This window comes from Stegostoma tigrinum, chromosome 42 (assembly GCF_030684315.1).
Source record: "Stegostoma tigrinum isolate sSteTig4 chromosome 42, sSteTig4.hap1, whole genome shotgun sequence".
In the NCBI taxonomy this organism is placed as follows: domain Eukaryota; kingdom Metazoa; phylum Chordata; class Chondrichthyes; order Orectolobiformes; family Stegostomatidae; genus Stegostoma; species Stegostoma tigrinum.
In genome coordinates this window covers 12,546,944-12,569,611 of record NC_081395.1, presented here as the reverse complement: position 1 = coordinate 12,569,611, position 22,668 = coordinate 12,546,944, and the positions used below count along the sequence as shown (strand labels likewise).

Genomic DNA, 22,668 nt, shown 5'->3' with positions numbered 1-22,668 from the left:
TGTTTGATGGGGACAGTACAGAGAGAGTTTTACACTAAACCAATTCCTGCAGATTTGCCTGACTAGACAGTGCAGGGAAAGCTTTACTGAGTCTAATCTGTGCTGGGATGTTTGATATGGTTGCTGAAGAGGATGTTCTTACCTACAGTTACACTGTTAGGTTTGTTCTTCTGCGGAAAAGACAACCACACATTGTACGTCACCTTGTGTGCTTCATCCAAACCCGTCTCTTTGTTCTGCCATCTGTCTAACATCAAGTTGACCAGATCAATATCCCCTTCAGTTGTAGCCATATGTGGCTTTTTGGATAATTCCCTACGTCAGGAAAATTCAATACAGCACATGAATGCCTGGAGCATCAACCCCAATACATACGTACAATAATTGAGCAGATATCTTGTGGCATTGTGAGTCAGTGCATTTGCAGCAGTTTTCAAATTGCCAAATGATTCCCCATTTCACATAATCCAACTTCTTTCTCAATAAGAATCTGTATGCAACATGACTTGTCCTAAAGTGACAAACCTAAATCACATAAAAAGACACATTGCATGGACAATTAGAGGCTAATCACTTTAATAAACAGTGCATAGAACAGTACAGCACAGGAACAGGCCTTTGGCCCACCATGTCTGTACCAATCATGATGCTATCCCAAATTAATCCCAACCACCTGCAAATGATCCGTATCCTGTTTTTCTCTGCCTACTCACTGTCTAAATGCCTCCTAAATCTTGCTATCATATGTGCATCTACCACCTCCCCTGGCAGCGCATTCCAGGCACCGACTACCCTGTAAAACACTTACCTCACACATCTCCTTTACCTCCGTCACCTTAAACCTATGCCCCCCTAGTATTTGACATTTGCACCCTAGGAAAAAGATTCCAACTATTCACCCCGTCCATGCCTCTCACAATTTTATATATTGCTATCAGGTTGCCGACTGAGCCTCCAACAATCCAAGTTAGTCATTCCTCTCCTTATAACGAATACACTTCAATCTAGGCAACATCCTGGTCTTCCTCTACTGCACCCTCTCCAAAGCCTCCACATCTTTCTTATTGTATGGCAATCAGAACTACATACAGTACCCCAAATGTGGCCTGACCAAAATCTTATACAGTTGCAACATGACTTGCAACTTCTAAACACAATGATGAAGGCAAGGATCCTCTACATTTTCCCCATCTTATCCACTTGTGTTGCCACTTTCAGGGAGATATGGCCTTAGACCCCAAGATCCCTCTCAGGTCAACGGTCCTAAACTTACACGAAATCTGTGACCAATGGTGTTTTTAATATATAGATAAATGATTTAGATGAAAATGTTGACGGTCTGGTTAGTAAATTTGCAGATGACATGAAAATTAATAATGTGGTGGATAGTGAGGAAGGATTTTGATGGATGCGGCAGGATATAGATCAGCTGGAAAACTGGATGGAGAAAAGGCAAATGGAATTTAATCCAGACAAGTGTGAGGTGATGCAGTTTGCGAGGTCAAATGCAAGAGGAAAGTACACTGTAAATGGCCAGACCCTTAGGACCATTGACATAGAGAGGGATCTTGGGGTCTGAGGCCATAGCACCCTGAAAGTGGCAACGCAAGTGGATAAGATGGGGAAAATTTTGCACAGGATCCTTGCCTTCGTCAGTTGGGGCATATCCTCTATCTTCTATGGTCAAGCCAGGTTTGTATCCACTTGCCAACTCACCATGGATTCAATGTGATTTGATTTTCTGGACCAGCCCACCATGTCGAATTCTTTAGAAAAGTCTATGTAGAAAGCATCCACTGTCTTACCCTAATCAATCATCATCATCAATTCCATTCCAAAACTCCATTAAGTTTGTGAGACAAGGCCTCCCCAGCATTAAGCCATGCTGACTATCCCTAAAAAGGCCTATAATTTCCTGGATTATCCCTGTTGCCCTTCTTGAACAAAGGAAAAAAAAATTGGCCAGTCTCCTGTGACCTTGTCTGTGGCTAAAATGGGTAAAAGATTTCTGTCAAGGCCCAAGCAATCTCCTCCCTTGCCTCCTTCAGTATCCTGGTGCAGATCCCCTCATCCACTGAGGACTTATCGAGCTTAATTTTTTTAACATACCCAAAACCATATCCTCCTTAATACCGATATACCCTAGAAGAATAAACAAACCTCTCTCAAGATTTACCATCATCCATGTCTTTCTCCTTGGTAAATGCCGATGTGATGTACTCATATAGGACCTCACCATCTCCCTCTGACTCCACACATAAATTCCATCCTTTGTCCTTGAGTAGACCAACCCTTTCCCTAGGTACCCACTTTTTCCTAATATATGTACTTTCCAGGGACATATCATGGCCCCTCAGGCCCTCCTAATTTCTCTTCTAAGTTCTTTTCTATTTCCTTTATAGTCTTCAAGGCCCTTGTTTGTTTATGTTTCCTAAACCTTACATTACCTCACAGGAACATGCTGGTCCTGAGCTTTGGTCAACTGGCTTTTAAATGACTCCCACATATCAGATGTGGATTTACTTGCAAAAAGCTGGCCCAATCCAATTTTTCCAGTTCTTGCCTAATACTGTTATAATTAGCCTTCCCTCAATTTAGTTCTTTATCCTCTTCCATGACTACTTTAAAACTTACAGAATTATGATCGCTGCTCCTAAATGCTGTCCCACTGAAACTTCAATCACCTGGTCTGGCTCATTCCCAAATACGAGATTTAATATGGGTCCTTCTATAGGTGAACTATCCATACATAGAATCCCTACAGTGTGGAAGCAGGCTATTCAGCCCTTTGGGCCCACACTGATCTTCCAAAGAGCATCCAACCCAGAACCACCTCATACCCTATCTATATAACCCTGCATTCCCTCTGGCTAAGCTAACTAACCTATACATCTCTGGACATTATGGGCAATTTAGCATGGCCAATGTACTGCAGCCTGCACATCTTTGGACTGTGGGAGGAAACTGGAGCACCCGGAGGAACCCACGCAGACACAGGGAGAATGTGCAAACTCCACACAGACAGTCACCCAAGGTAGAATCAAACCCGGGTCCCTGGTGCCATGAGGCAGTGCCACTGAGCCACCGTGCCATCCCATATTGTTTCTAGAATCTTTCCTGGATGCACCCAACAAATTCTGCCCCATCTAAGCCCCTGGCACTAAGTCACAACAAGGCCACCGGAAGGCTGGAGGAACAGCACCTCATATTCCACCCTGGATGCCTACAACCCAATTCTGTCAATGTGGACTTTACTGGTTTCAAAATCTCCCCACCCCTGACCTCATCACAAGACCAGTACCCTCTCTCATCCCCGCCTCCTTGACCTATCCGTCTTCTCTCCCACCTATCCGCTCCACTACCCATCTTCTATCACCGTGCCCTCTCTCTGTTTATTTCAGAGCCCCCTTCCTCTCCCCCATTTCTGAAGAAGGGTCCAGACCCAAAACATCAGTTTTCCTGCTCCTCTAATGTTGCTTGGCCTGCTGTGTTCCTCCAGCTCCACACCTTGTTATCTCAGACTCCAGTGTCGGCAGTTCCTACTATCTCATCTTTATTTTTGTGTATTTTTAATTGTGCATTAAAATGAAAGAGGAACTAGTTTAAAACCAGGGATTCACAAGGATTGCTGCATGGTTTGAAAGCCAGTAACCTGATAATTGTTGTGAATACTGTTTGTACAGCTGTGGGTTACAGCAATGTTTGCAGATTAACTGGAGCTGAGGGATCATGCACAAATGGAGTTTTAGTTGGCATCAAGGTGTGGATCAGTTCATGGGCCTAATCACCAGTTACCAATGATAAAGCTCTCCTGTGTGCCAACAACTGTGTGCTTGATTCTCAGGTAGCTGAACAATATTGGGCTTGTAATCAGAGACAGAAAAGCCTTTGGACCATCACCAGCTCTGGACTTCTCTCTCTCTCTCTCTCTCTCTGTTTTTCTGTAGTAAGCCACTTTAAGCCTGAAGAAAGCCAATTAATCCTTCCTTCAGAAGTTGTTGTAAGCTGTGAGTTTTAATTAGTAAAGCAGAGACTTTTCATAAGTGAACCAGCCACCATGTGCTTCTTACAAAGTACCTGGTGAAAAAAGGAAAACGGAGAAGCAGCATTCTGACCGGTACAAGAACTATCTCAGCAGATCCTGTGAACAAGGACCACTGAACAGTTTTCCTTCTGTCCATAACACCAGTTTTTTTATTTCCTCGTCTATCCGTGTGTAAAAGAGAGTTTATAAGGAGTTTTAATTGGTAGAGTTATATGCTGGAGGTTTCTAACTGTTCGCTTTTAGCTGGGGTCTATTTACCTTGAATAAATAAATAGTCGTTCTTGTTAAGTACTGAAACCTGGTCCTTGCTTCATATCAACCTGGGTTTAAAAGACAGGTAAATTGGGGAACTTTTACTTACTTCTTAACATTTTTAACTTTTGTCATGACTCTAGGAGCAACAGGAGCTTGATTCCCAAGTGAGGTGTGACACTTTGCTAACTACCCATTCAATCTGTCACCTATGCACTCCCCTGTCAGGTTTCCTTGTTCCTGAGCACTCTTCAGAACTATGCCATTGAGTTCATGCTGCCTACTTCACAATCCTTTCTGTCAAATTGCATCATTTCATATTTCTCATTAAAGAATGCAGAGATGTTAGAATATTGATAATAACACCAGGTTAGTTATCCAGAGGCCTGCAATAATTGATACCATTTATGGAGAGACTGTCGTATGGAGGAGAAGTTGAGCAGGTTTGGTCTATGCTCATTGGAATATAGAAGAACGAGAGACAACTTTATTGTAACATACAAGATTTTAGAGGACATGACAGAATAGATGTGGAAAGGTTGCTTCCCCTTATGGGAGAATCTAGGGCCAGAGAGTATAATCTCAGGGTAATGGTCACCCATTTAGGCCAGAGGTAAAGAGGAATTTCTTTCAGAGGGTAGGGAACTTTACCACAAGGGCTGTTGAGGCTAGGTCATTAGACATATTCAAGGCCGAGAGACAGATTTTTAGACAGTAAGGGAATCTAGGATTATGGGAAAAGGCAGGAAAGTGGAGTTGAGGATTATCGGATCAGCCACGATAACATTGAACAGCTGAACAAACCCAATGGGATTGCAGACCAGCTTCTGCTCCCGTGTCTTATTTGTACGGTTCCCTTTGGAAAGTTCCAAATGAATCTGCTTCAGCAGCCCTTCAGGCATCGTTCCACATCACACTCACTGTTTGAACCAACAGTCAATCAGTAAACCAAAACAGTAAATTAAAATAGCCCGGAAGTGTGGTGGAGATGATCCAATTGAGGAATTCAAGAAGGCCTTGGACAACAATCGCAAAAAGATAGTGCACAAGGGTGCGGGATAAAAGCAGGAGATTGGCACTAGACATCTGTATTCAATTAATGAGCTGGCACAGGCATAATGGATCAAATGGACTCCTTGTGCACTGTAAGAATTCTGTGAATAGCCAAGCCACATTGGCTTTTTTTTGCTGATTATCTCAGATCTTGTTCCCTCTGGTTATCCACCCTCTCTGGTCACTGCCAATGACTTCTCCTCACTATCAAAGCTCTTTATGAATTCATGCATCTCTGTTAAATCTTCCCCTTAGCCTTCTCTGCTCCAAGGAAAGCAGTACCAGCTTCTCCACCTCTCCATATCCTCTGAAATCCCTCATCCCAGGTAAATTCCTACTGTGCCCTCGCCATAACCCTGACATCCTTCCTCAGATCTGGTGGCCAGAATTGGACACATCTCTGGTTTCAGCCACCCTATTCTCTCCTCCTCCACACCCATACTTCAAATTTTCCTCGATCCGCTTGCTGTCAACCTCATTCACGAAGTGCTGGATGAGGGACTGGTCAATGTCTGCGATGGAGCCATTCCCCTGTTCTGTGTTTTTTGGGATGGCATAGTGGCCGATCAGGAGTCCTATGGCAAGGGCAACGGCTCCAGTGATTCCGGTGATCAAAGCGATGTACCAGGTCTTCATCCTCAACCGTGGATCTCAGCAAAGTAACAACAAGCTCGAATCCGCAAGGTAGCCTGCTTTCTGCTCGTATGCAGATTTGGCTGTCTTGTGCTGACAGAAGGCTTCATCTGATTGGTCATATCAGGCTAATATATAACCTGTAGTTATCGATTAGCAGCCTCCTGAGATTTTTATGCAGATGACGCTCAGGCAACACAACCGTGAAACTGTAATGCTCAGCAACCTGCTTCAGACTTTGAACACCATGATACCAGCCTATAGTAACATGTTATCAGTGTCTTATGATAAAGAGATCCCCTAAGCTGGATGGTGAAGTATGAAAGTAGATGTACATACTCTTCCTTGAAGTGTGAATTAGTTTATTTATAGAATGTAGCATTACAATATGTCAACCTCCTAACTGCTAACCCAGTGTCCTAGTAGTAACTATTTATATGCATTCAAAGTACTCAAACAACTAATACTCTCTCCCTCCTCTAGGAACATAGAAACATTCGGAACAGGCCTTTCAGTCGCTTGAGCCTGTTCTGCCATTCAATGACAGCATGACTGATCTGTGGTCTAACTTCATATACTTGCCTTTGGACCATATTCATTAATACCTTCGCTGAACAAAATTTTATCTCTCTCAGGTTTAAAACTAGCAACTGATCTAGCATCAACTAGTTACAATGTTTAAAAGACATTTAGGTAAGTACACAAATACAAAATATCTGGAGTGATATGGGCTAAGCACAGGCAGATGGGACTAGCTTAGTTTGGAATTATGGTCAGCATGGATTGTTGGGACCAAAGGATTTCTTTCTGTGCTGCATGACTCTACAACTGCCCTTTGTGAAAAAGAGTTCCAAACACCTAACATCCTATTTGTGTGGAAGTGTTTCCTAACATCTCTCCTGAACAGTCTGGCCCAAATTTCACAAAATTCTCCCCTCCACCCCCTGTAGAAACACCAGCCAAATGTCATAGATGGAAGTTGACCATGAACAGATAAATGGAAATACATAAGTCATAGGTGATTTGTACATTCAAATAATGTGGTGCGCATATAAAATATATTGTGACAGTTCAAGGAGATCCATGCTTATCTTTATCTACCCTGTCTTTTCCTGTCTGTATCGTGAAGACTTCGATGACACTTACAAGCCCTGTGAATACTCCATGCTATTTCAGCGAGAGGATGAACACACTGTCTGCCAGCTTGGAGGGCATTAGATTGCTCTTGATCAACATGAATACATCATGGGCAGTGTCGCTAAATAATGGTGGATATGGAGTCATCCCTATCTCCCCTGAAAGGGGAAAAATAAAAGCTTAAATAATCTTAAGCAGAACAGAATTTGGAGTAACAACGCAGCTTCAGAAAAGTAGTTGAATTAATCCATCAAGAGGTCAGACATATTGACAGAACAAAGGAGGAAGGGATTAGAACAAATGATCATGTCCCAGAGTTAGAAAGAATTACGCAGGACAGAGAAATAATATCACCGCCATGTGAACAATGCTAGGCCCAGAAAATAAAACTCTTTTGCCAAGAAAAAACTGGATGCGTCATCCTGAGTCATTAAGCCATTATATTGGTGCAATAAACAGATAAAGTGTACCAGTCAGCAAAGATTTCATGTTCCTCTAAAACAAGTTAAAGACATAGCAGTTGGTTATCTGTATACCTTTCCTTTCTGTGCATATGGTCTGGTGTTAATTTACTATTTAAATGTCATAGATGGAATTTGACCATGAACAGGTAAGTGGAAATACATAAGTCATAGGTGATTTGTACATTCAGATAATGTGGTGCGTATGTAAAATATATTGTGACGGCTCAAGCAGATCCATTTTTCCCACAGGAAGAGTGTACCTCCCATTCAAGTGCATAAATACCAGTGAAGCTTTCAAATGATTTTTGAGGAAAATAAAAATAAACCTAGTCTTCCAACACCCCCAAAAGTCAATGCACGCCCCACAGGTTCTAGGTCAAGTCAGATGGAATACTCGTCACTCACCTTGCTGGGGGAGATTTGGAGAAACCCTGTCTGAGGCAAAGCAGTTCCCATGATCAGTGGCACTGCCATTGGATTCCATATCCAATTTATCAGTCCCTACCCCATCATTGATGCACCATGGCTACAGAGTCTAGCATCTATATGCTTCCCCAGAATAATCAATTGAGGCTTTCTGTAGCTTCTATCAAAGGACAAGAGCACCAACAGCATAAGAATGCCACAATATCCTACTTTTCTCCCCGAGATACGTACCATGCCAATTTGGACCGATATCAACCATTACTTCAACATAGCCGGGTCAAACTCCTGGAATTTCATCTCTAACAGCTCTCTGGGAGCATCTTCACAACATTGAACACAGCAGTTCACAGGAAGACCCACCACTCCCCACCTTCTCAAGGGCAACCAGGGTTAAGCAATGACTGTGGCCAGAAGACAGTTTAAATCAAACTTGTGGAGGCTGCCCTGGACATCTGTGACAACAAACAAGTTTAGTTTTGGCTTCTGTACTGTTTTGGATAATGGGTAGTGCCTGGGTGAACTGAATATCATAGGTACAGGAGCAAGCCTTTCAGCCCCTCAAGTCTTCTTCACTGAAAAGTAGTTGAATTAATCCATCAAACGGTCAGATGTATTGACAGAACAATGGAGCAAGGGGTTAAAACAAATGATTATGTCCCAAATTTGAAAGAATTGGCTGATCATCCAATTCATTATCCCATTCCAGCTCTCGCTTCATATACTTTTGACCTCTTTAAGCCCTCACAATATGAAGAATGAGAGGGTACAGGTTTGAAGTAATTGGCATGTTTTGCCTGATTGGATTAGTGCACTGAAAATCAATCCCCACTACTCCTAAGTCACCACAAAGGTTAAAGATTTTAAGAAGTATGCAAATTTTCCCAATTTACCAGTCTTTTAGATCCAGGCTGAAGGAACTATGGACCAGCTTTCTGTACTTGATAAGAATTCCTTTGTATTACAAGTAAATAAGACTCTCGCTATAGATAAACAACTATGAATTGTCAGCATAGTTAAAACGACTAGATAAATACTAATTGAATACTAGTTAAAACTCTAAACTTCTTATAAATTCCTTTCACACACAAACACACACATGGTCGGACACAATCAGAAAAGAAAACACGGGCAATATGGGTAAAGGGGAAGACTGGGGCAGCAGTTCAATGGTTCCTATCTACAAGATCTGCTGAACATAGAACATAGAACAGTACAGCACAGAACAGGCCCTTCAGCCCACAATGTTGTGCCGACCATTGATCCTCATGTATGCACCCTCAAATTTCTGTGACCATATGCATGTCCAGCAGTCTCTTAAATGACCCCAATGACCTTGCTTCCATAACTGTGGCTGGCAACGCATTCCATGCTCTCACAACTCTCTGCGTAAAGAACCTGCCTCTGACATCCCCTCTAAACTTTCCTCCAACCAGCTTAAAACTATGACCCCTCGTGTTAGCCTTTTCTGCCCTGGGAAATAGTCTCTGGCTATCAACTCTATCTATGCCTCTCATTACCTTGTATACCTCAATTAGGTCCCCTCTCCTCCTCCTTTTCTCCAATGAAAAGAGACCGAGCTCAGTCAACCTCTCTTCATAAGATAAGCGCTCCAGTCCAGGCAGCATCCTGGTAAACCTCCTCTGAACCCTCTCCAAAGCATCACATCTTTCCTATAATACGGCGACCAGAACTAGACGCAGTATTCCAAGTGCGGTCTAACGTAAGTTTTATAGAGCTGCAACAAGATCTCACGACTCTTAAACTCAATCCCCCTGTTAATGAAAGCCAAAACACCATATGCTTTCTTAACAACCCTGTCCACTTGGGTGGCCATTTTAAGAGATCTATGTATCTGCACACCAAGATCCCTCTGTTCCTCCACACTGCCAAGAATCCTATCCTTAATCCTGTACTCAGCTTTCAAATTCGACCTTCCAAAATGCATCACCTCGCATTTATCCAGGTTGAACTCCATCTGCCACCTCTCAGCCCATCTCTGCATCCTGTCAAGGTCCCGCTGCAGCCTACAACAGCCCTCTATACTGTCAACGACACCTCCAACCTTCGTGTCGTCTGAAAACTTGCTGACCCATCCTTCAATCCCCTCATCCAAGTCATTAATAAAAATTACAAACAGTAGAGGCCCAAGGACAGAGCCCTGTGGAACACCACTCACCACTGACTTCCAGGCAGAATATTTTCCTTCTACTACCACTCGCTGTCCTCTGTTGGCTAGCCAATTCTGTATCCAGACAGCTAAGTTCCCCTATATCCCATTCCTCCTGACCTTCTGAATGAGCCTACCACGGGGAACCTTATCAAATGCCTTGCTGAAGTCCATATACACCACATCCACAGCTCGACCCTCATCAACTTTTCTAGTCACATCCTCAAAAAACTCGATAAGGTTTGTGAGGCATGACCTACCCCTCACAAAGCCATGTTGACTGCATTTAATCAAGCCATGCTCTTCCAGATGGTCATAAATCCTATCCCTCAGAATCCTTTCTAACACCTTGCAGACGACAGACGTGAGACTTACTGGTCTGTAATTGCCTAATTTCCCTATTTCCTTTCTTGAAGAGAGGAATTACATTTGCCTCTCTCCAGTCCTCAGGTACGACTCCAGTGGAGAGCGAGGATGCAAAGATCTTCGCAAGTGGCAAAGCAATTACATTTCTCGTTTCCCAAAGTAGCCGAGGACAAATCTGGTCCGGTCCTGGCGACTTGTCAATCTTAATGTTTGACAAGACTTTCAGCACATCAGCTTTCTCTATCTGTATCCATTCCAGCATGCACACCTGCTCTTCAAAGGTTTCATTCACTACAAAGTTCATTTCTTTCATAAAGACAGAAGCAAAAAACTCATTTAGGGTTTCCCCTACCTCCTCAGACTCCACACACAAGTTCCCTATGCTATCTCTGATCGGCCCTACTCTTTCTTTAACCATTCTCTTATTTCTCACATAAGTGTAAAATGCCTTTGTGTTCTCCCTAATCCGTTCTGCCAAGCCTTTCTCGTGCCCCCTCCTGGCTCTCCTCAGACCATTTTTGAGCTCTTTCCTCGCCTGCCTGTAATCTTCTAGAGCTGAGCTTGACCCTAGCTTCCTCCACCTTATGTAAGTTACCTTCTTCCTTTTGACAAGAAGCTCCACCACTCTCGTCATCCAAGGTTCCTTTATCTTACCCCTTCTTGCCTGTCTCAGAGGGACATATTTATTCATCACTCGCAACAACTGTTCCTTAAACAGTCTCCACATGTCTATAGTGCCTTTTCCATGGAACAATTGCTCCCAGTCCATGCTTCCTAACTCATGTCTAATCGCATCATAGTTTCCTCTTCCCCAATTAAATATCCTCCCATTTTGCCTAATCCTCTCCTTCTCCATAGCTATGTAGAATGTGAGGCAGTTATGGTCACTATCACCAAAATGCTCTCCCACCACAAGATCTGATACCTGCCCCGGCTCGTTTCCGAGCACCAAGTCTAGAATGGCCTCTCCCCTCGTCGGCCTGTCAACGTACTGAGTTAGGAAACCCTCCTGAACACACCTTACAAAAACAGCTCCATTCAAATCTTCTGTTCGAAGGAGGTTCCAATCAATATTACGAAAGTTAAAGTCACCCATTACAACAACCCTACTACGTCCGCACTTTTCCAAAATCTGCCGACCTATGCTTTCTTCAATCTCCCTGCTGCTATTGGGGGGCCTGTAGTAAACCCCCAACGAGATGACTACTCCCTTGCTGTTCCTAATTTCCACCCACACTGACCCCATCTGCTGAGATGGTTCTTGTGCTGATAAGAACACTGCTTCTTGATCTTCCTTCTACAGATACTTTCACTTGTTTGCAGGAGGCACAGAGTGACTGGTTCACATTTTAAATGTGAACTTATTAATTAAATGTTACAGCTTATAGCAATTGCTGAAGGTTTTGTTTTGGCTTAAATTGTTTTACTTTTTTACAGCACAGAACATAGCTCAAGACAGTGTGGAGGACTGATAGCTTCTCCCTATCTTGTTCACTGTGCCAAACTGTTTAGCTATCTGGGAGCTAATTACATAGGCATTGACAGGCAGAATGCCTTTGCTATCCATAACTGGTCATTAATAAACAATCTAATCAGATATCTGTTTCTTGCCCCTTCTTCATTTGTATACAGCCCTTGACTCGGCCTCTGCAAACTTCCCTTCAAACATTACTCAACACGAATAAGTGTCCAAACAGCACTTACAGTGTCCGGTTACATGCTTTCCAAACATTGCAGCAATCACGCAACAACCTTGTTTGATTTTTAAAAGTTATTTTTGTATTTCAGTTAAATTAAAAAGACCATGGTCTTTGCAGGTAAAATAACCAACATCATATAGTGAGTGGTTAGCATCTGGAAAGCACTGCCTGAGACTATGTTGGAAGCAATTTTGACATAACCAGAAGGGAATTGGACTGTTAAACGAAAAGGAAATATATGCTGGGGTTGTAGGGAGAATGGCAGTGTAAACTGCTCCTTCAGATGGTTTATGCAGCCACAGTGGCCTCCTTCTGTCCTGTCACTGTTTTGTGATTTCTGAAAAGTTCTGTGGACGCGCAACAATAATTATCACCAGTGAGGTGTCCAAGAGCATTTGGTAAAGAAATAAAAGTGACTGCTCACTTTTTACTGTCTTGGATGAAGGTGGCACCTGTGTAACATGGTTAAAAGGTTTTGCCTTGCCTCCGGTGTCTAAACCTTTTCGATGTAATCAAGATGAATAAGCCACTCAAACTGCAGTTGCACTGGAGGATGGCTTGGTATTGTAGGAATGTAGTTCCACCGCCATTTCCTCGTAATCTGCTATTTTCTGCATCCTACCTTCAATTCTCAGAATTGGCCAACACCCGGACACCAAACCCTGGATTTTTCACTCGCGAGCCCACAACAGTCTTGGTGGCACAGAATCTTCACAGACTTCTCTGATCAATCCTGTTAAATAATTTACTTGGCTCAGCAGTGCACCTTTATACCAATTCACAATTTCTGCTCTCCCATCTTCAGTTCTCAGTCCTTTCCAAATGTATAGCACATTGCTCGCTCTATTTTTCCATTTCTCTCAAAGTGCAGGCTCCGAGATCCAGTTGTAATCTGATCACCAACTTAACCATTTTATCTTTTCACCCCATTATAACCTCTGGTAACACAAACATTTCCTGGGACTAAAATGTTTGTTAGAATATCCATTTAAGCCCTTGTCAAAATAATTCACAGTTACACTTTGGAATTAAAGACATAAAGAAAATATAGGAAAACAAGGTGTAGAGCTCGATCAACACAGCGGGCCAAGCAGCATCAGACAAGCAGGAAAGCTGATGCTTCGGGTCTGGACCCTTCTTCAGAAGTGGGGGAGGGGAAGGGGATTCTGAAACAGATAGGGAGAGAGGGGGAGGCGGATAGAAGAAAATATAGGCTTTTCTCCTAAGTGCAAGAGTACTCCACAACAAAATTTTACAATATTTATGTCTATTATTTTTCATCACTTTTGCAAGTTGCTCAGTCTTCATGCTGTATGGCTGTATTTGATCTCTGTCTATTTGCATTATTGTTATTTGTTCCTTTAGCTTGTTCTTTACTCTCATTACTTTATTCTTTTATTGTTGGGTTACTGTAATTTCCACCAGATCCCTCCCACCTTGTTACTATTTCAAAGTTGTACTTGCAACCCTAATTATTCTTTCCACTAGGACATAGCCCAAACTGATGTCATAGCTGATTTCTTAGAACAATAGGACAGTGTGCCATGAAATTGCAACTTCTCCATCCCACATCTTTTGAACTTTATAACTTTTATCACTTTTGTATGATTAAGTACTAACCTCAAGACTGGCACCTGCTCTTCAAACTAGCTTTGATTCCCGATACTCTTGAGATTCCCCCTTCCCTAATATTTCCTGTGTTGTTCTAACATGGAGCAGAGCATGAGCATCCCCCATGCCCAGATTCCTTTTCAAGAGATGTTTCTTACCCTGGCATTACAGGCTTCATGGTTCCTGATCCAGTCTGAAGGCACTGATTACTCACAGCATTCAGCCTCTACCAGTTCATCCTCATTAGGCCCAAGCATGAGAAGAAGCAACCTTCAGTGGTGAACTGCTCTAGAAACCACGGGGAGTAGGAGCAGAAATATACCATTTTGAACAACCAAAACCATGCACCCGAAGTCACCTGTTCCTCCAGACCATGTGGCACTTATCACATGGCATAGCAAGCCTCCAATGACTCATTTTGTGTGCTCCAGAAGGTTGCTATGTGAAAAGGTCTACCAGTATTTCATTGTATGCAAACAAATCAATAGTTTCCATTGTCTCCCCAGAAGATATATTCAGAAAACCAGCCAACTACCTCTTCATTCAAATATCATTTCTGCACATTACCTTTGACTTTATTCACAGTGGCCTGGAAACAGACCCTTTGGTCCAACTCGTCTGAGCTGACTACATTTCTCAACCTAAACTAGTGCCACTTGCCTGTGTTTGGCCCATATCCCTCTAAACCTTTCCTATCCATGTGCCTATCCAAATGTCTTTGAAATGTTGGAATTGTACCTGCCTCCCCTACGTCCTCTGACAATTCATTCCATTTACGCAGCACCTTCTGTGTGAAAAATCTGCCTCTCAGACACGTTTTAAATCTTTCCCCTCTCACCTTAAAACATTTATGGTGCATGACATATCTTCTGGACAGAGTTCTGGATGAGTTGAACTAACTCCTTGTGGTTGTTATTGTCTGGTCCTTTAAGAATCCTGAAATAAATAAACATGCAACCTCTCAACTTTTGCTTTCCTAGTGAGAACATGCCTAAGTCTACATTATTGCCCTTCAAAACCAAGTCCCTTCATCCCCACAATCGTTTCTAGTCACCCTCTGCCCTCTCTTTCTATAGCTGCAATATTATTTCTTTGCGCAGAGGCCATCAGGACAGTGTGCAATATTCTACGACATGGCACTAATTCAGCTCAACGTTTTAATGTAATTTCACATCACTGTCATTGTGCATTCTGGCAGCATGCTTAAATATATTGTCAATCTGGGCCCTCAGATCGCTCTCATTTTTCACCCACGTTATTTTCTATACTCTTAAGTAACACATGCTGTGGATTTTTTTGTCTGCTCATGAATTCCTTTGTTTCTCTATGTTAAATGTCAATCAGTGGGTGGGGGAGTGGGGAAAGGTTGGGATTATGGAAAGATCAGATGATCCATTGTTTTACTGAAAAGCAGAGCACACTTGAATACCTACTCCTACTCCAAGTTACTCATAATTTCCAAGTATACTCAAATCTCTCTCCACTGTAAAGCTCACTTCTGCATTCTATTAACTAACCACTTATGGATTTACTGTCAGATATTTTAACTCATCCCAGCCATTTACCATGATCCTTCCAAGGATGGCACAGTAGTCGTGTCCCTACCTCTGGGATAGAAGGCCTGGGATTATGTTCCATCTACTCCAGAAATGTGTCATAACAAGTTGCTTAAAAGTATCTAGCTTGTGAGTCATACCTTCATCCCAACGAGTTATGTTGTCAACTCTTCCCCTACACGAGGTTAACCTCTTACCACTTCACTTTAATTTGGATGCCTAGTATCCCACCTTGAGAGAAAGCTTCCCATGTATTCATCCATAACAGGAATCAAACACACTGCTCCATTGCTTCCTGAACATCCCTCAGGATAAATCTGGCAACCACAGTACCCATTCTACTACAATCCAGGGTGGGGCTGACAATCCATGTCCAAATGCTCATCGCCATGCCTCCCAATTGCTAATATGAAAAGTCAGCATCAAAACATAGTAGAGTCACCTTCATCCTTCAGCAATTGTAACTTTGCTTATGTATCATTGTGGCACATTGCTGAGGAGTGAGCATTGAAAATGGTACCAGCATGATGCACACAGATGGCAACCCCAACTCGAGTGTATAAAGACTCCATGGAGTCAACACCAACTTGAGCTGGCCTAAAATTGAATACAGTCACGGTTTTATTCCAAAAACTAAGAAAGTGTTGCTATGAAGATTCTATATATCTTATATGAAAGAAATCATAAGTTTTGAAATTGGATTTCTGTTTCATAAAATTCCCTGCTGTGATTTCTTTAAAAGAGGAAATTGAATGTTTATTGTGAGCACTAGAGGTTTTTATTTATTAACAAAGCTCCCTGTAAATGTCACCATCGATAATAATGTTTCCTTTGCTACGGCTCTTTCTTCTGACTGCCTTACAGGTGCTTGCTTTGTCTGGTTGAATTGAAGGAAAGCCCGCTAAGAACAAGCTGCGATCGGAAGGAAAGCCCGCTAAGAACAAGCTGAGATCGGAAGGAAAGCCCGCTAAGAACAAGCTGAGATCGGAAGGAAAGCCCGCTAAGAACAAGCTGCGATCGGAAGGAAAGCCCGCTAAGAACAAGCTGAGATCGGAAGGAAAGCCCGCTAAGAACAAGCTGAGCTGGAAGGAAAGCCCGCTAAGAACAAGCTGAGATCGGAAGGAAAGTTCACTAAGGACAAGCTGAGATCGGAAGGAAAGCCCGCTAAGAACAAGCTGAGATCGGAAGGAAAGTTCACTAAGAACAAGCTGAGATCGGAAGGAAAGTTCACTAAGAACAAGCTGCGATCGGAAGGAAAGCCCGCTAAGAACAAGCTGCGATCGGAAGGAAAGCCCGCTAAGAACAAGCTGAGATCGGAAGGAAAGTTCACTAAGAACAAGCTGAGATCGGAAGGAAAGCCCGCTAAGAACAAGCTGAGATCGGAAGGAAAGTTCACTAAGAACAAGCTGAGATCGGAAGGAAAGCCCGCTAAGAACAAGCTGCGATCGGAAGGAAAGCCCGCTAAGAACAAGCTGAGATCGGAAGGAAAGCCCGCTAAGAACAAGCTGCGATCGGAAGGAAAACCCGCTAAGAACAAGCTGAGATCGGAAGGAAAGCCCGCTAAGAACAAGCTGCGATCGGAAGGAAAGCCCGCTAAGAACAAGCTGCGATCGGAAGGAAAGCCCGCTAAGAACAAGCTGAGATCGGAAGGAAAGCCCGCTAAGAACAAGCTGCAATCGGAAGGAAAGTTCACTAAGAACAAGCTGAGCTGGAAGAAAGCCCGCTAAGAACTAGCTGAGCTGGAAGGAAAGCCCGCTAAGAACAAGCTGAGATCGGAAGGAAAGCCCACTAAGAACAAGCTGAGATCGGAAGGAAAGCCCGCTAAGAACAAGCTGCGATCGGAAGGAAAGTTCACTAAGAACAAGCTGCGATCGGAAGGAAAGTTCACTAAGAACAAGCTGCGATCGGAAGGAAAGTTCACTAAGAACAAACTGAGCTGGAAGAAAGCCCGCTAAGAACAAGCTGCGATCGGAAGGAAAGTTCACTAAGAACAAACTGAGCTGGAAGAATGCCCGCTAAGAACAAGCTGAGATCGGAAGGAAAGCCCACTAAGAACAAGCTGAGATCGGAAGGAAAGCCCACTAAGAACAAGCTGAGATCGGAAGGAAAGCCCGCTAAGAACAAGCTGCGATCGGAAGGAAAGCCCGCTAAGAACAAGCTGAGATCGGAAGGAAAGCCCGCTAAGAACAAGCTGCGATCGGAAGGAAAGTTCACTAAGAACAAACTCAGCTGGAAGAAAGCCCGCTAAGAACAAGCTGAGATCGGAAGGAAAGCCCACTAAGAACAAGCTGAGATCGGAAGGAAAGCCCGCTAAGAACAAGCTGAGATCGGAAGGAAAGCCCGCTAAGAACAAGCTGAGATCGGAAGGAAAGCCCGCTAAGAACAAGCTGCGATTGGAAGGAAAGCCCACTAAGAACAAACTGAGCTGGAAGAAAGCCTGCTAAGAACAAGCTGAGATCGGAAGGAAAGCCCACTAAGAACAAACTGAGCTGGAAGAAAGCCCCCTAAGAACAAGCTGCGATTGGATGGAAAGCCCACTAAGAACAAACTGAGCTGGAAGAAAGCCTGCTAAGAACAAGCTGAGATCGGAAGGAAAGCCCACTAAGAACAAACTGAGCTGGAAGAAAGCCCCCTAAGAACAAGCTGCGATTGGAAGGAAAGCCCACTAAGAACAAACTGAGCTGGAAGAAAGCCTGCTAAGAACAAGCTGAGATCGGAAGGAAAGCCCACTAAGAACAAACTGAGCTGGAAGAAAGCCTGCTAAGAACAAGCTGAGATCGGAAGGAAAGCCCACTAAGAACAAACTGAGCTGGAAGAAAGCCTGCTAAGAACAAGCTGCGATTGGAAGGAAAGCCCACTAAGAACAAACTGAGCTGGAAGAAAGCCTGCTAAGAACAAGCTGAGATCGGAAGGAAAGCCCACTAAGAACAAACTGAGCTGGAAGAAAGCCTGCTAAGAACAAGCTGAGATCGGAAGGAAAGCCCACTAAGAACAAACTGAGCTGGAAGAAAGCCTGCTAAGAACAAGCTGCGATTGGAAGGAAAGCCCACTAAGAACAAACTGAGCTGGAAGAAAGCCTGCTAAGAACAAGCTGAGATCGGAAGGAAAGCCCACTAAGAACAAACTGAGCTGGAAGAAAGCCTGCTAAGAACAAGCTGAGATCGGAAGGAAAGCCCACTAAGAACAAACTGAGCTGGAAGAAAGCCTGCTAAGAACAAGCTGCGATTGGAAGGAAAGCCCACTAAGAACAAACTGAGCTGGAAGAAAGCCTGCTAAGAACAAGCTGCGATTGGAAGGAAAGCCCACTAAGAACAAACTGAGCTGGAAGAAAGCCCGCTAAGAACAAGCTGCGATTGGAAGGAAAGCCCACTAAGAACAAACTGAGCTGGAAGAAAGCCCGCTAAGAACAAGCTGAGATCGGAAGGAAAGCCCACTAAGAACAAACTGAGCTGGAAGAAAGCCCGCTAAGAACAAACTGAGATCGGAAGGAAAGCCCACTAAGAACAAACTGAGCTGGAAGAAAGCCCGCTAAGAACAAGCTGAGATCGGAAGGAAAGCCCACTAAGAACAAACTGAGCTGGAAGAAAGCCTGCTAAGAACAAGCTGAGATCGGAAGGAAAGCCCACTAAGAACAAACTGAGCTGGAAGAAAGCCTGCTAAGAACAAGCTGAGATCGGAAGGAAAGCCCACTAAGAACAAACTGAGCTGGAAGAAAGCCTGCTAAGAACAAGCTGAGATCGGAAGGAAAGCCCACTAAGAACAAACTGAGCTGGAAGAAAGCCTGCTAAGAACAAGCTGCGATTGGAAGGAAAGCCCACTAAGAACAAACTGAGCTGGAAGAAAGCCTGCTAAGAACAAGCTGAGATCGGAAGGAAAGTTCACTAAGAACAAACTGAGCTGGAAGAAAGCCTGCTAAGAACAAGCTGCGATTGGAAGGAAAGCCCACTAAGAACAAACTGAGCTGGAAGAAAGCCTGCTAAGAACGAGCTGCGATCAGAAGGAAAGCCCACTAAGAACAAACTGAGCTGGAAGAAAGCCCGCTAAGAACAAGCTGCGATTGGAAGGAAAGCCCACTAAGAACAAACTGAGCTGGAAGAAAGCCTGCTAAGAACAAGCTGCGATTGGAAGGAAAGCCCACTAAGAACAAACTGAGCTGGAAGAAAGCCCGCTAAGAACAAGCTGCGATTGGAAGGAAAGCCCACTAAGAACAAACTGAGCTGGAAGAAAGCCCGCTAAGAACAAGCTGAGATCGGAAGGAAAGCCCACTAAGAACAAACTGAGCTGGAAGAAAGCCCGCTAAGAACAAGCTGAGATCGGAAGGAAAGTTCACTAAGAACAAACTGAGCTGGAAGAAAGCCCACTAAGAACAAGCTGAGATCGGAAGGAAAGTTCACTAAGAACAAGCTGAGCTGGAAGAAAGCCCGCTAAGAACAAGCTGCGATTGGAAGGAAAGTTCACTAAAAACAAGCTGAGATCAGAAGAAAGCCTAAGTACAGGCTGAATTTGACAGAAAGCCTGCTAAGAACAAGCTGCATTTCTCATCTCTTTAACACCTGAAAAGTAAACTTTCTTACCGAGTGCAAGGTGAAATCTGTTTGATTGTATTTCCTGAGGAAGTTGTGACTATAAAACTTCAAAGACAACCATGTGTGATAAGTTACTTGACCACAGATGCCAAAACAGCACAGCGCCAAACTGGTACATTTCACACTTTCTCATTCTGCCTTCAACAATAATTTTTTGGCCAAACTCTTTTTTAAAAAGTGAACTTCTGACACAAAATCTCTCTCTCTCTCGCCCCCACTTTATTGTTTTTCCTTAGGAGTATACCTGTATTGTCATGTATGCTTTGGGAACATTTCAAGGGAGAAGCATTGCTGCTAATTATTGCATCTTCATTAACTTCTTTTTTTTGGACAGTAAATAATTGCAGTTATGTAGAACCTGATTTAACAATCTTGTTTAACATTGATAAAGATAAGGTAATGATCATCTTGGTAGGTGGAAGGGGTATTTTTAATTTACGTTGTGACCCACAGAGTAGTGGGACTAAAGCAACAGTCACTCCTCCAGCCTCAGTTGCAGCCATGGGGTGAGGGGAGGAAAGAGGTAAGGCTGCATTATGTAGGAAGTGGCCTGTAAAAGATAGTGGCTATTTGAAGAACACAGATTATAGAATCATACACAGTATAGAACAGGCCCTTTAGCCCAACTAATTAGCACCACTGAAATTAGTTAATATCTACACCAGTCCCACTTTCCAGCATGTAGCTCATAGCCTTCTCTGTTACAACATTTCAACTGCTCATCCAGGTACATTTTAAACAGGTTATGAGATTGCCCACCTCAATTACCCCTCCCCAAAAAGGCAACATGCTCTAGACTTCTAACATCCCCAAGTGATTTTTATCCCCTCTAAATCTCCTGCTTTTCACCTTAAATTTTGGCCACCATGTTACTGGCCCTTTCAATGCCACCCAGTTTTATACACCTGATCGGGTCTCCTTTCAGCCTTGTCCACTCTACAGAAAACAGCCTGAACATATGGGGATCTTGTAGGTGGTGGTGTCTCCATGTATCTGCTGCTTGTACCCTCTGGGTGGTAGAGGTTGCAAGTTTTGGTAAGTGCAGTTGAAGGTGCCTTGGCAAGTTGTTGCAGTCTACCTTGTAGATGGTGTACATATTCACTACTGAGCATAAATGAGCCCTTTTTGTTTTAGCTAAAATACTCCATCCCAAGCAACATCCTGGTGAATCTTCTCTGCATCCGTTCCTACAGTAGGGTGACCTGAACTGCACACACTACTCCAGCTGTGGTCTAACTAAAATTCTGCACAGCTTCAACCCAGAGGAAGCTATTGCCCATCTCTCATGGCCCTTAAGCTGCCTCTTGGATCACCTCAATCTATTTATGGAGGTATTCCCTCAATGCTATTTGACTGATTGTGGCAATCACTTGCACTTCACCCCTAGAATTTAGCTACTTTTTAAAATCCATGCTTGAACCAACGCTGGAATGAGGTCCAGAGCTAGGTGGCCCGGCAGAACCCAAACTTGATGTTAGTGAGCTGGTTATTGGTAAGCATGTACTGCTTTGAAAGCACTGATGGTTGAAAGTAGGCTGATGGAGTGGTCCTCGATTAGCTCATTAATGGTCAGTAGTGAATATGTACACCACCTACAAGGTAGATGGCAATAACTTGCCAAAGTTCCTTCAACTACACTTTCCAAAACTTGCAACCGCTACCATCCAGACGGTATAAGCAGCAGATACATAGAGAGACACCACCACCCACAAGATCCTTGAACGAGCCACACACCATCCTCATTTGAAACTATATTTGAAACTATATGGAGACTGTTTAAGGAACAGTTGTTGCGAGTGATGAGTAAATATGTCCCTCTGAGACAGGTAAGGGGTAAGATAAAGGAACCTTGGGTGACGAGAGCGGTGGAGCTTCTTGTCAAAAGGAAGAAGGTAGCTTACATAAGGTGGAGGCGGCTAGGGTCAAGTTCAGCTAGAGAGGATTACAGGCAGGCGAGGGAGGAGCTCAAAAATGGTCTGAGGAGAGCCAGGAGGGGGCACGAGAAAGGCTTGGCAGAACGAATTAGGGAAAACACAAAGGCATTTTACACTTATGTGAGGAATGAGAGAATGGTTAAAGAAAGAGTAGGGCCGATCAGGGTTAGCATAGGGAACTTGTGTGTGGAGTCTGAGGAGGTAGGGGAAGCCCTAAATGAGTTTTTTGCTTCTATCTTTACGAAAGAAATGAACTTTGTAGTGAATGAAACCTTTGAAGAGCAGGTGTGCATGCTGGAATGGATACAGATAGAGGAAGCTGATGTGCTGAAAATTTTGTCAAACATTAAGATTGACAAGTCGCCAGGCCCGGACCAGATTTGTCCTCGGCTGCTTTGGGAAGCGAGAAATGCAATTGCTTCGCCACTTGCAAAGATCTTTGCATCCTCGCTCTCCACTGGAGTCGTACCTGAGGACTGGAGAGAGGCAAATGTAATTCCTCTCTTCAAGAAAGGAAATAGGGAAATCCCCGGCAATTACAGACCAGTAAGTCTCACGTCTGTCGTCTGCAAGGTGTTAGAAAGGATTCTGAGGGATAGGATTTATGACCATCTGGAAGAGCATGGCTTGATCAAATACAGTCAACACGGTTTGGTGAGGGGTAGGTCATGCCTCACAAACCTTATCGAGTTTTTTGAGGATGTGACTAGAAGAGTTGATGAGGGTCGAGCTGTGGAT

General features: G+C 43.5%; 1 protein-coding gene across 1 annotated transcript in view; it reads right to left on the bottom strand.

The window, feature by feature from the left end:
• Positions 1 to 14,748, bottom strand: part of naaladl1 (N-acetylated alpha-linked acidic dipeptidase like 1) — a 49,698-nt gene extending 34,950 nt beyond the window's left edge. The window contains exons 1-2 of the mRNA XM_059641498.1: positions 14,693 to 14,748; positions 143 to 315 (exon numbers count right to left, since the gene is read on the bottom strand). Of these exons, the coding sequence (XP_059497481.1) occupies positions 143 to 315; positions 14,693 to 14,718 (199 nt within the window). The 5' untranslated portion in view covers positions 14,719 to 14,748. The remainder of the gene's footprint in view (positions 1 to 142; positions 316 to 14,692) is intronic.
• Positions 14,749 to 22,668: the final 7,920 nt, after the last annotated feature.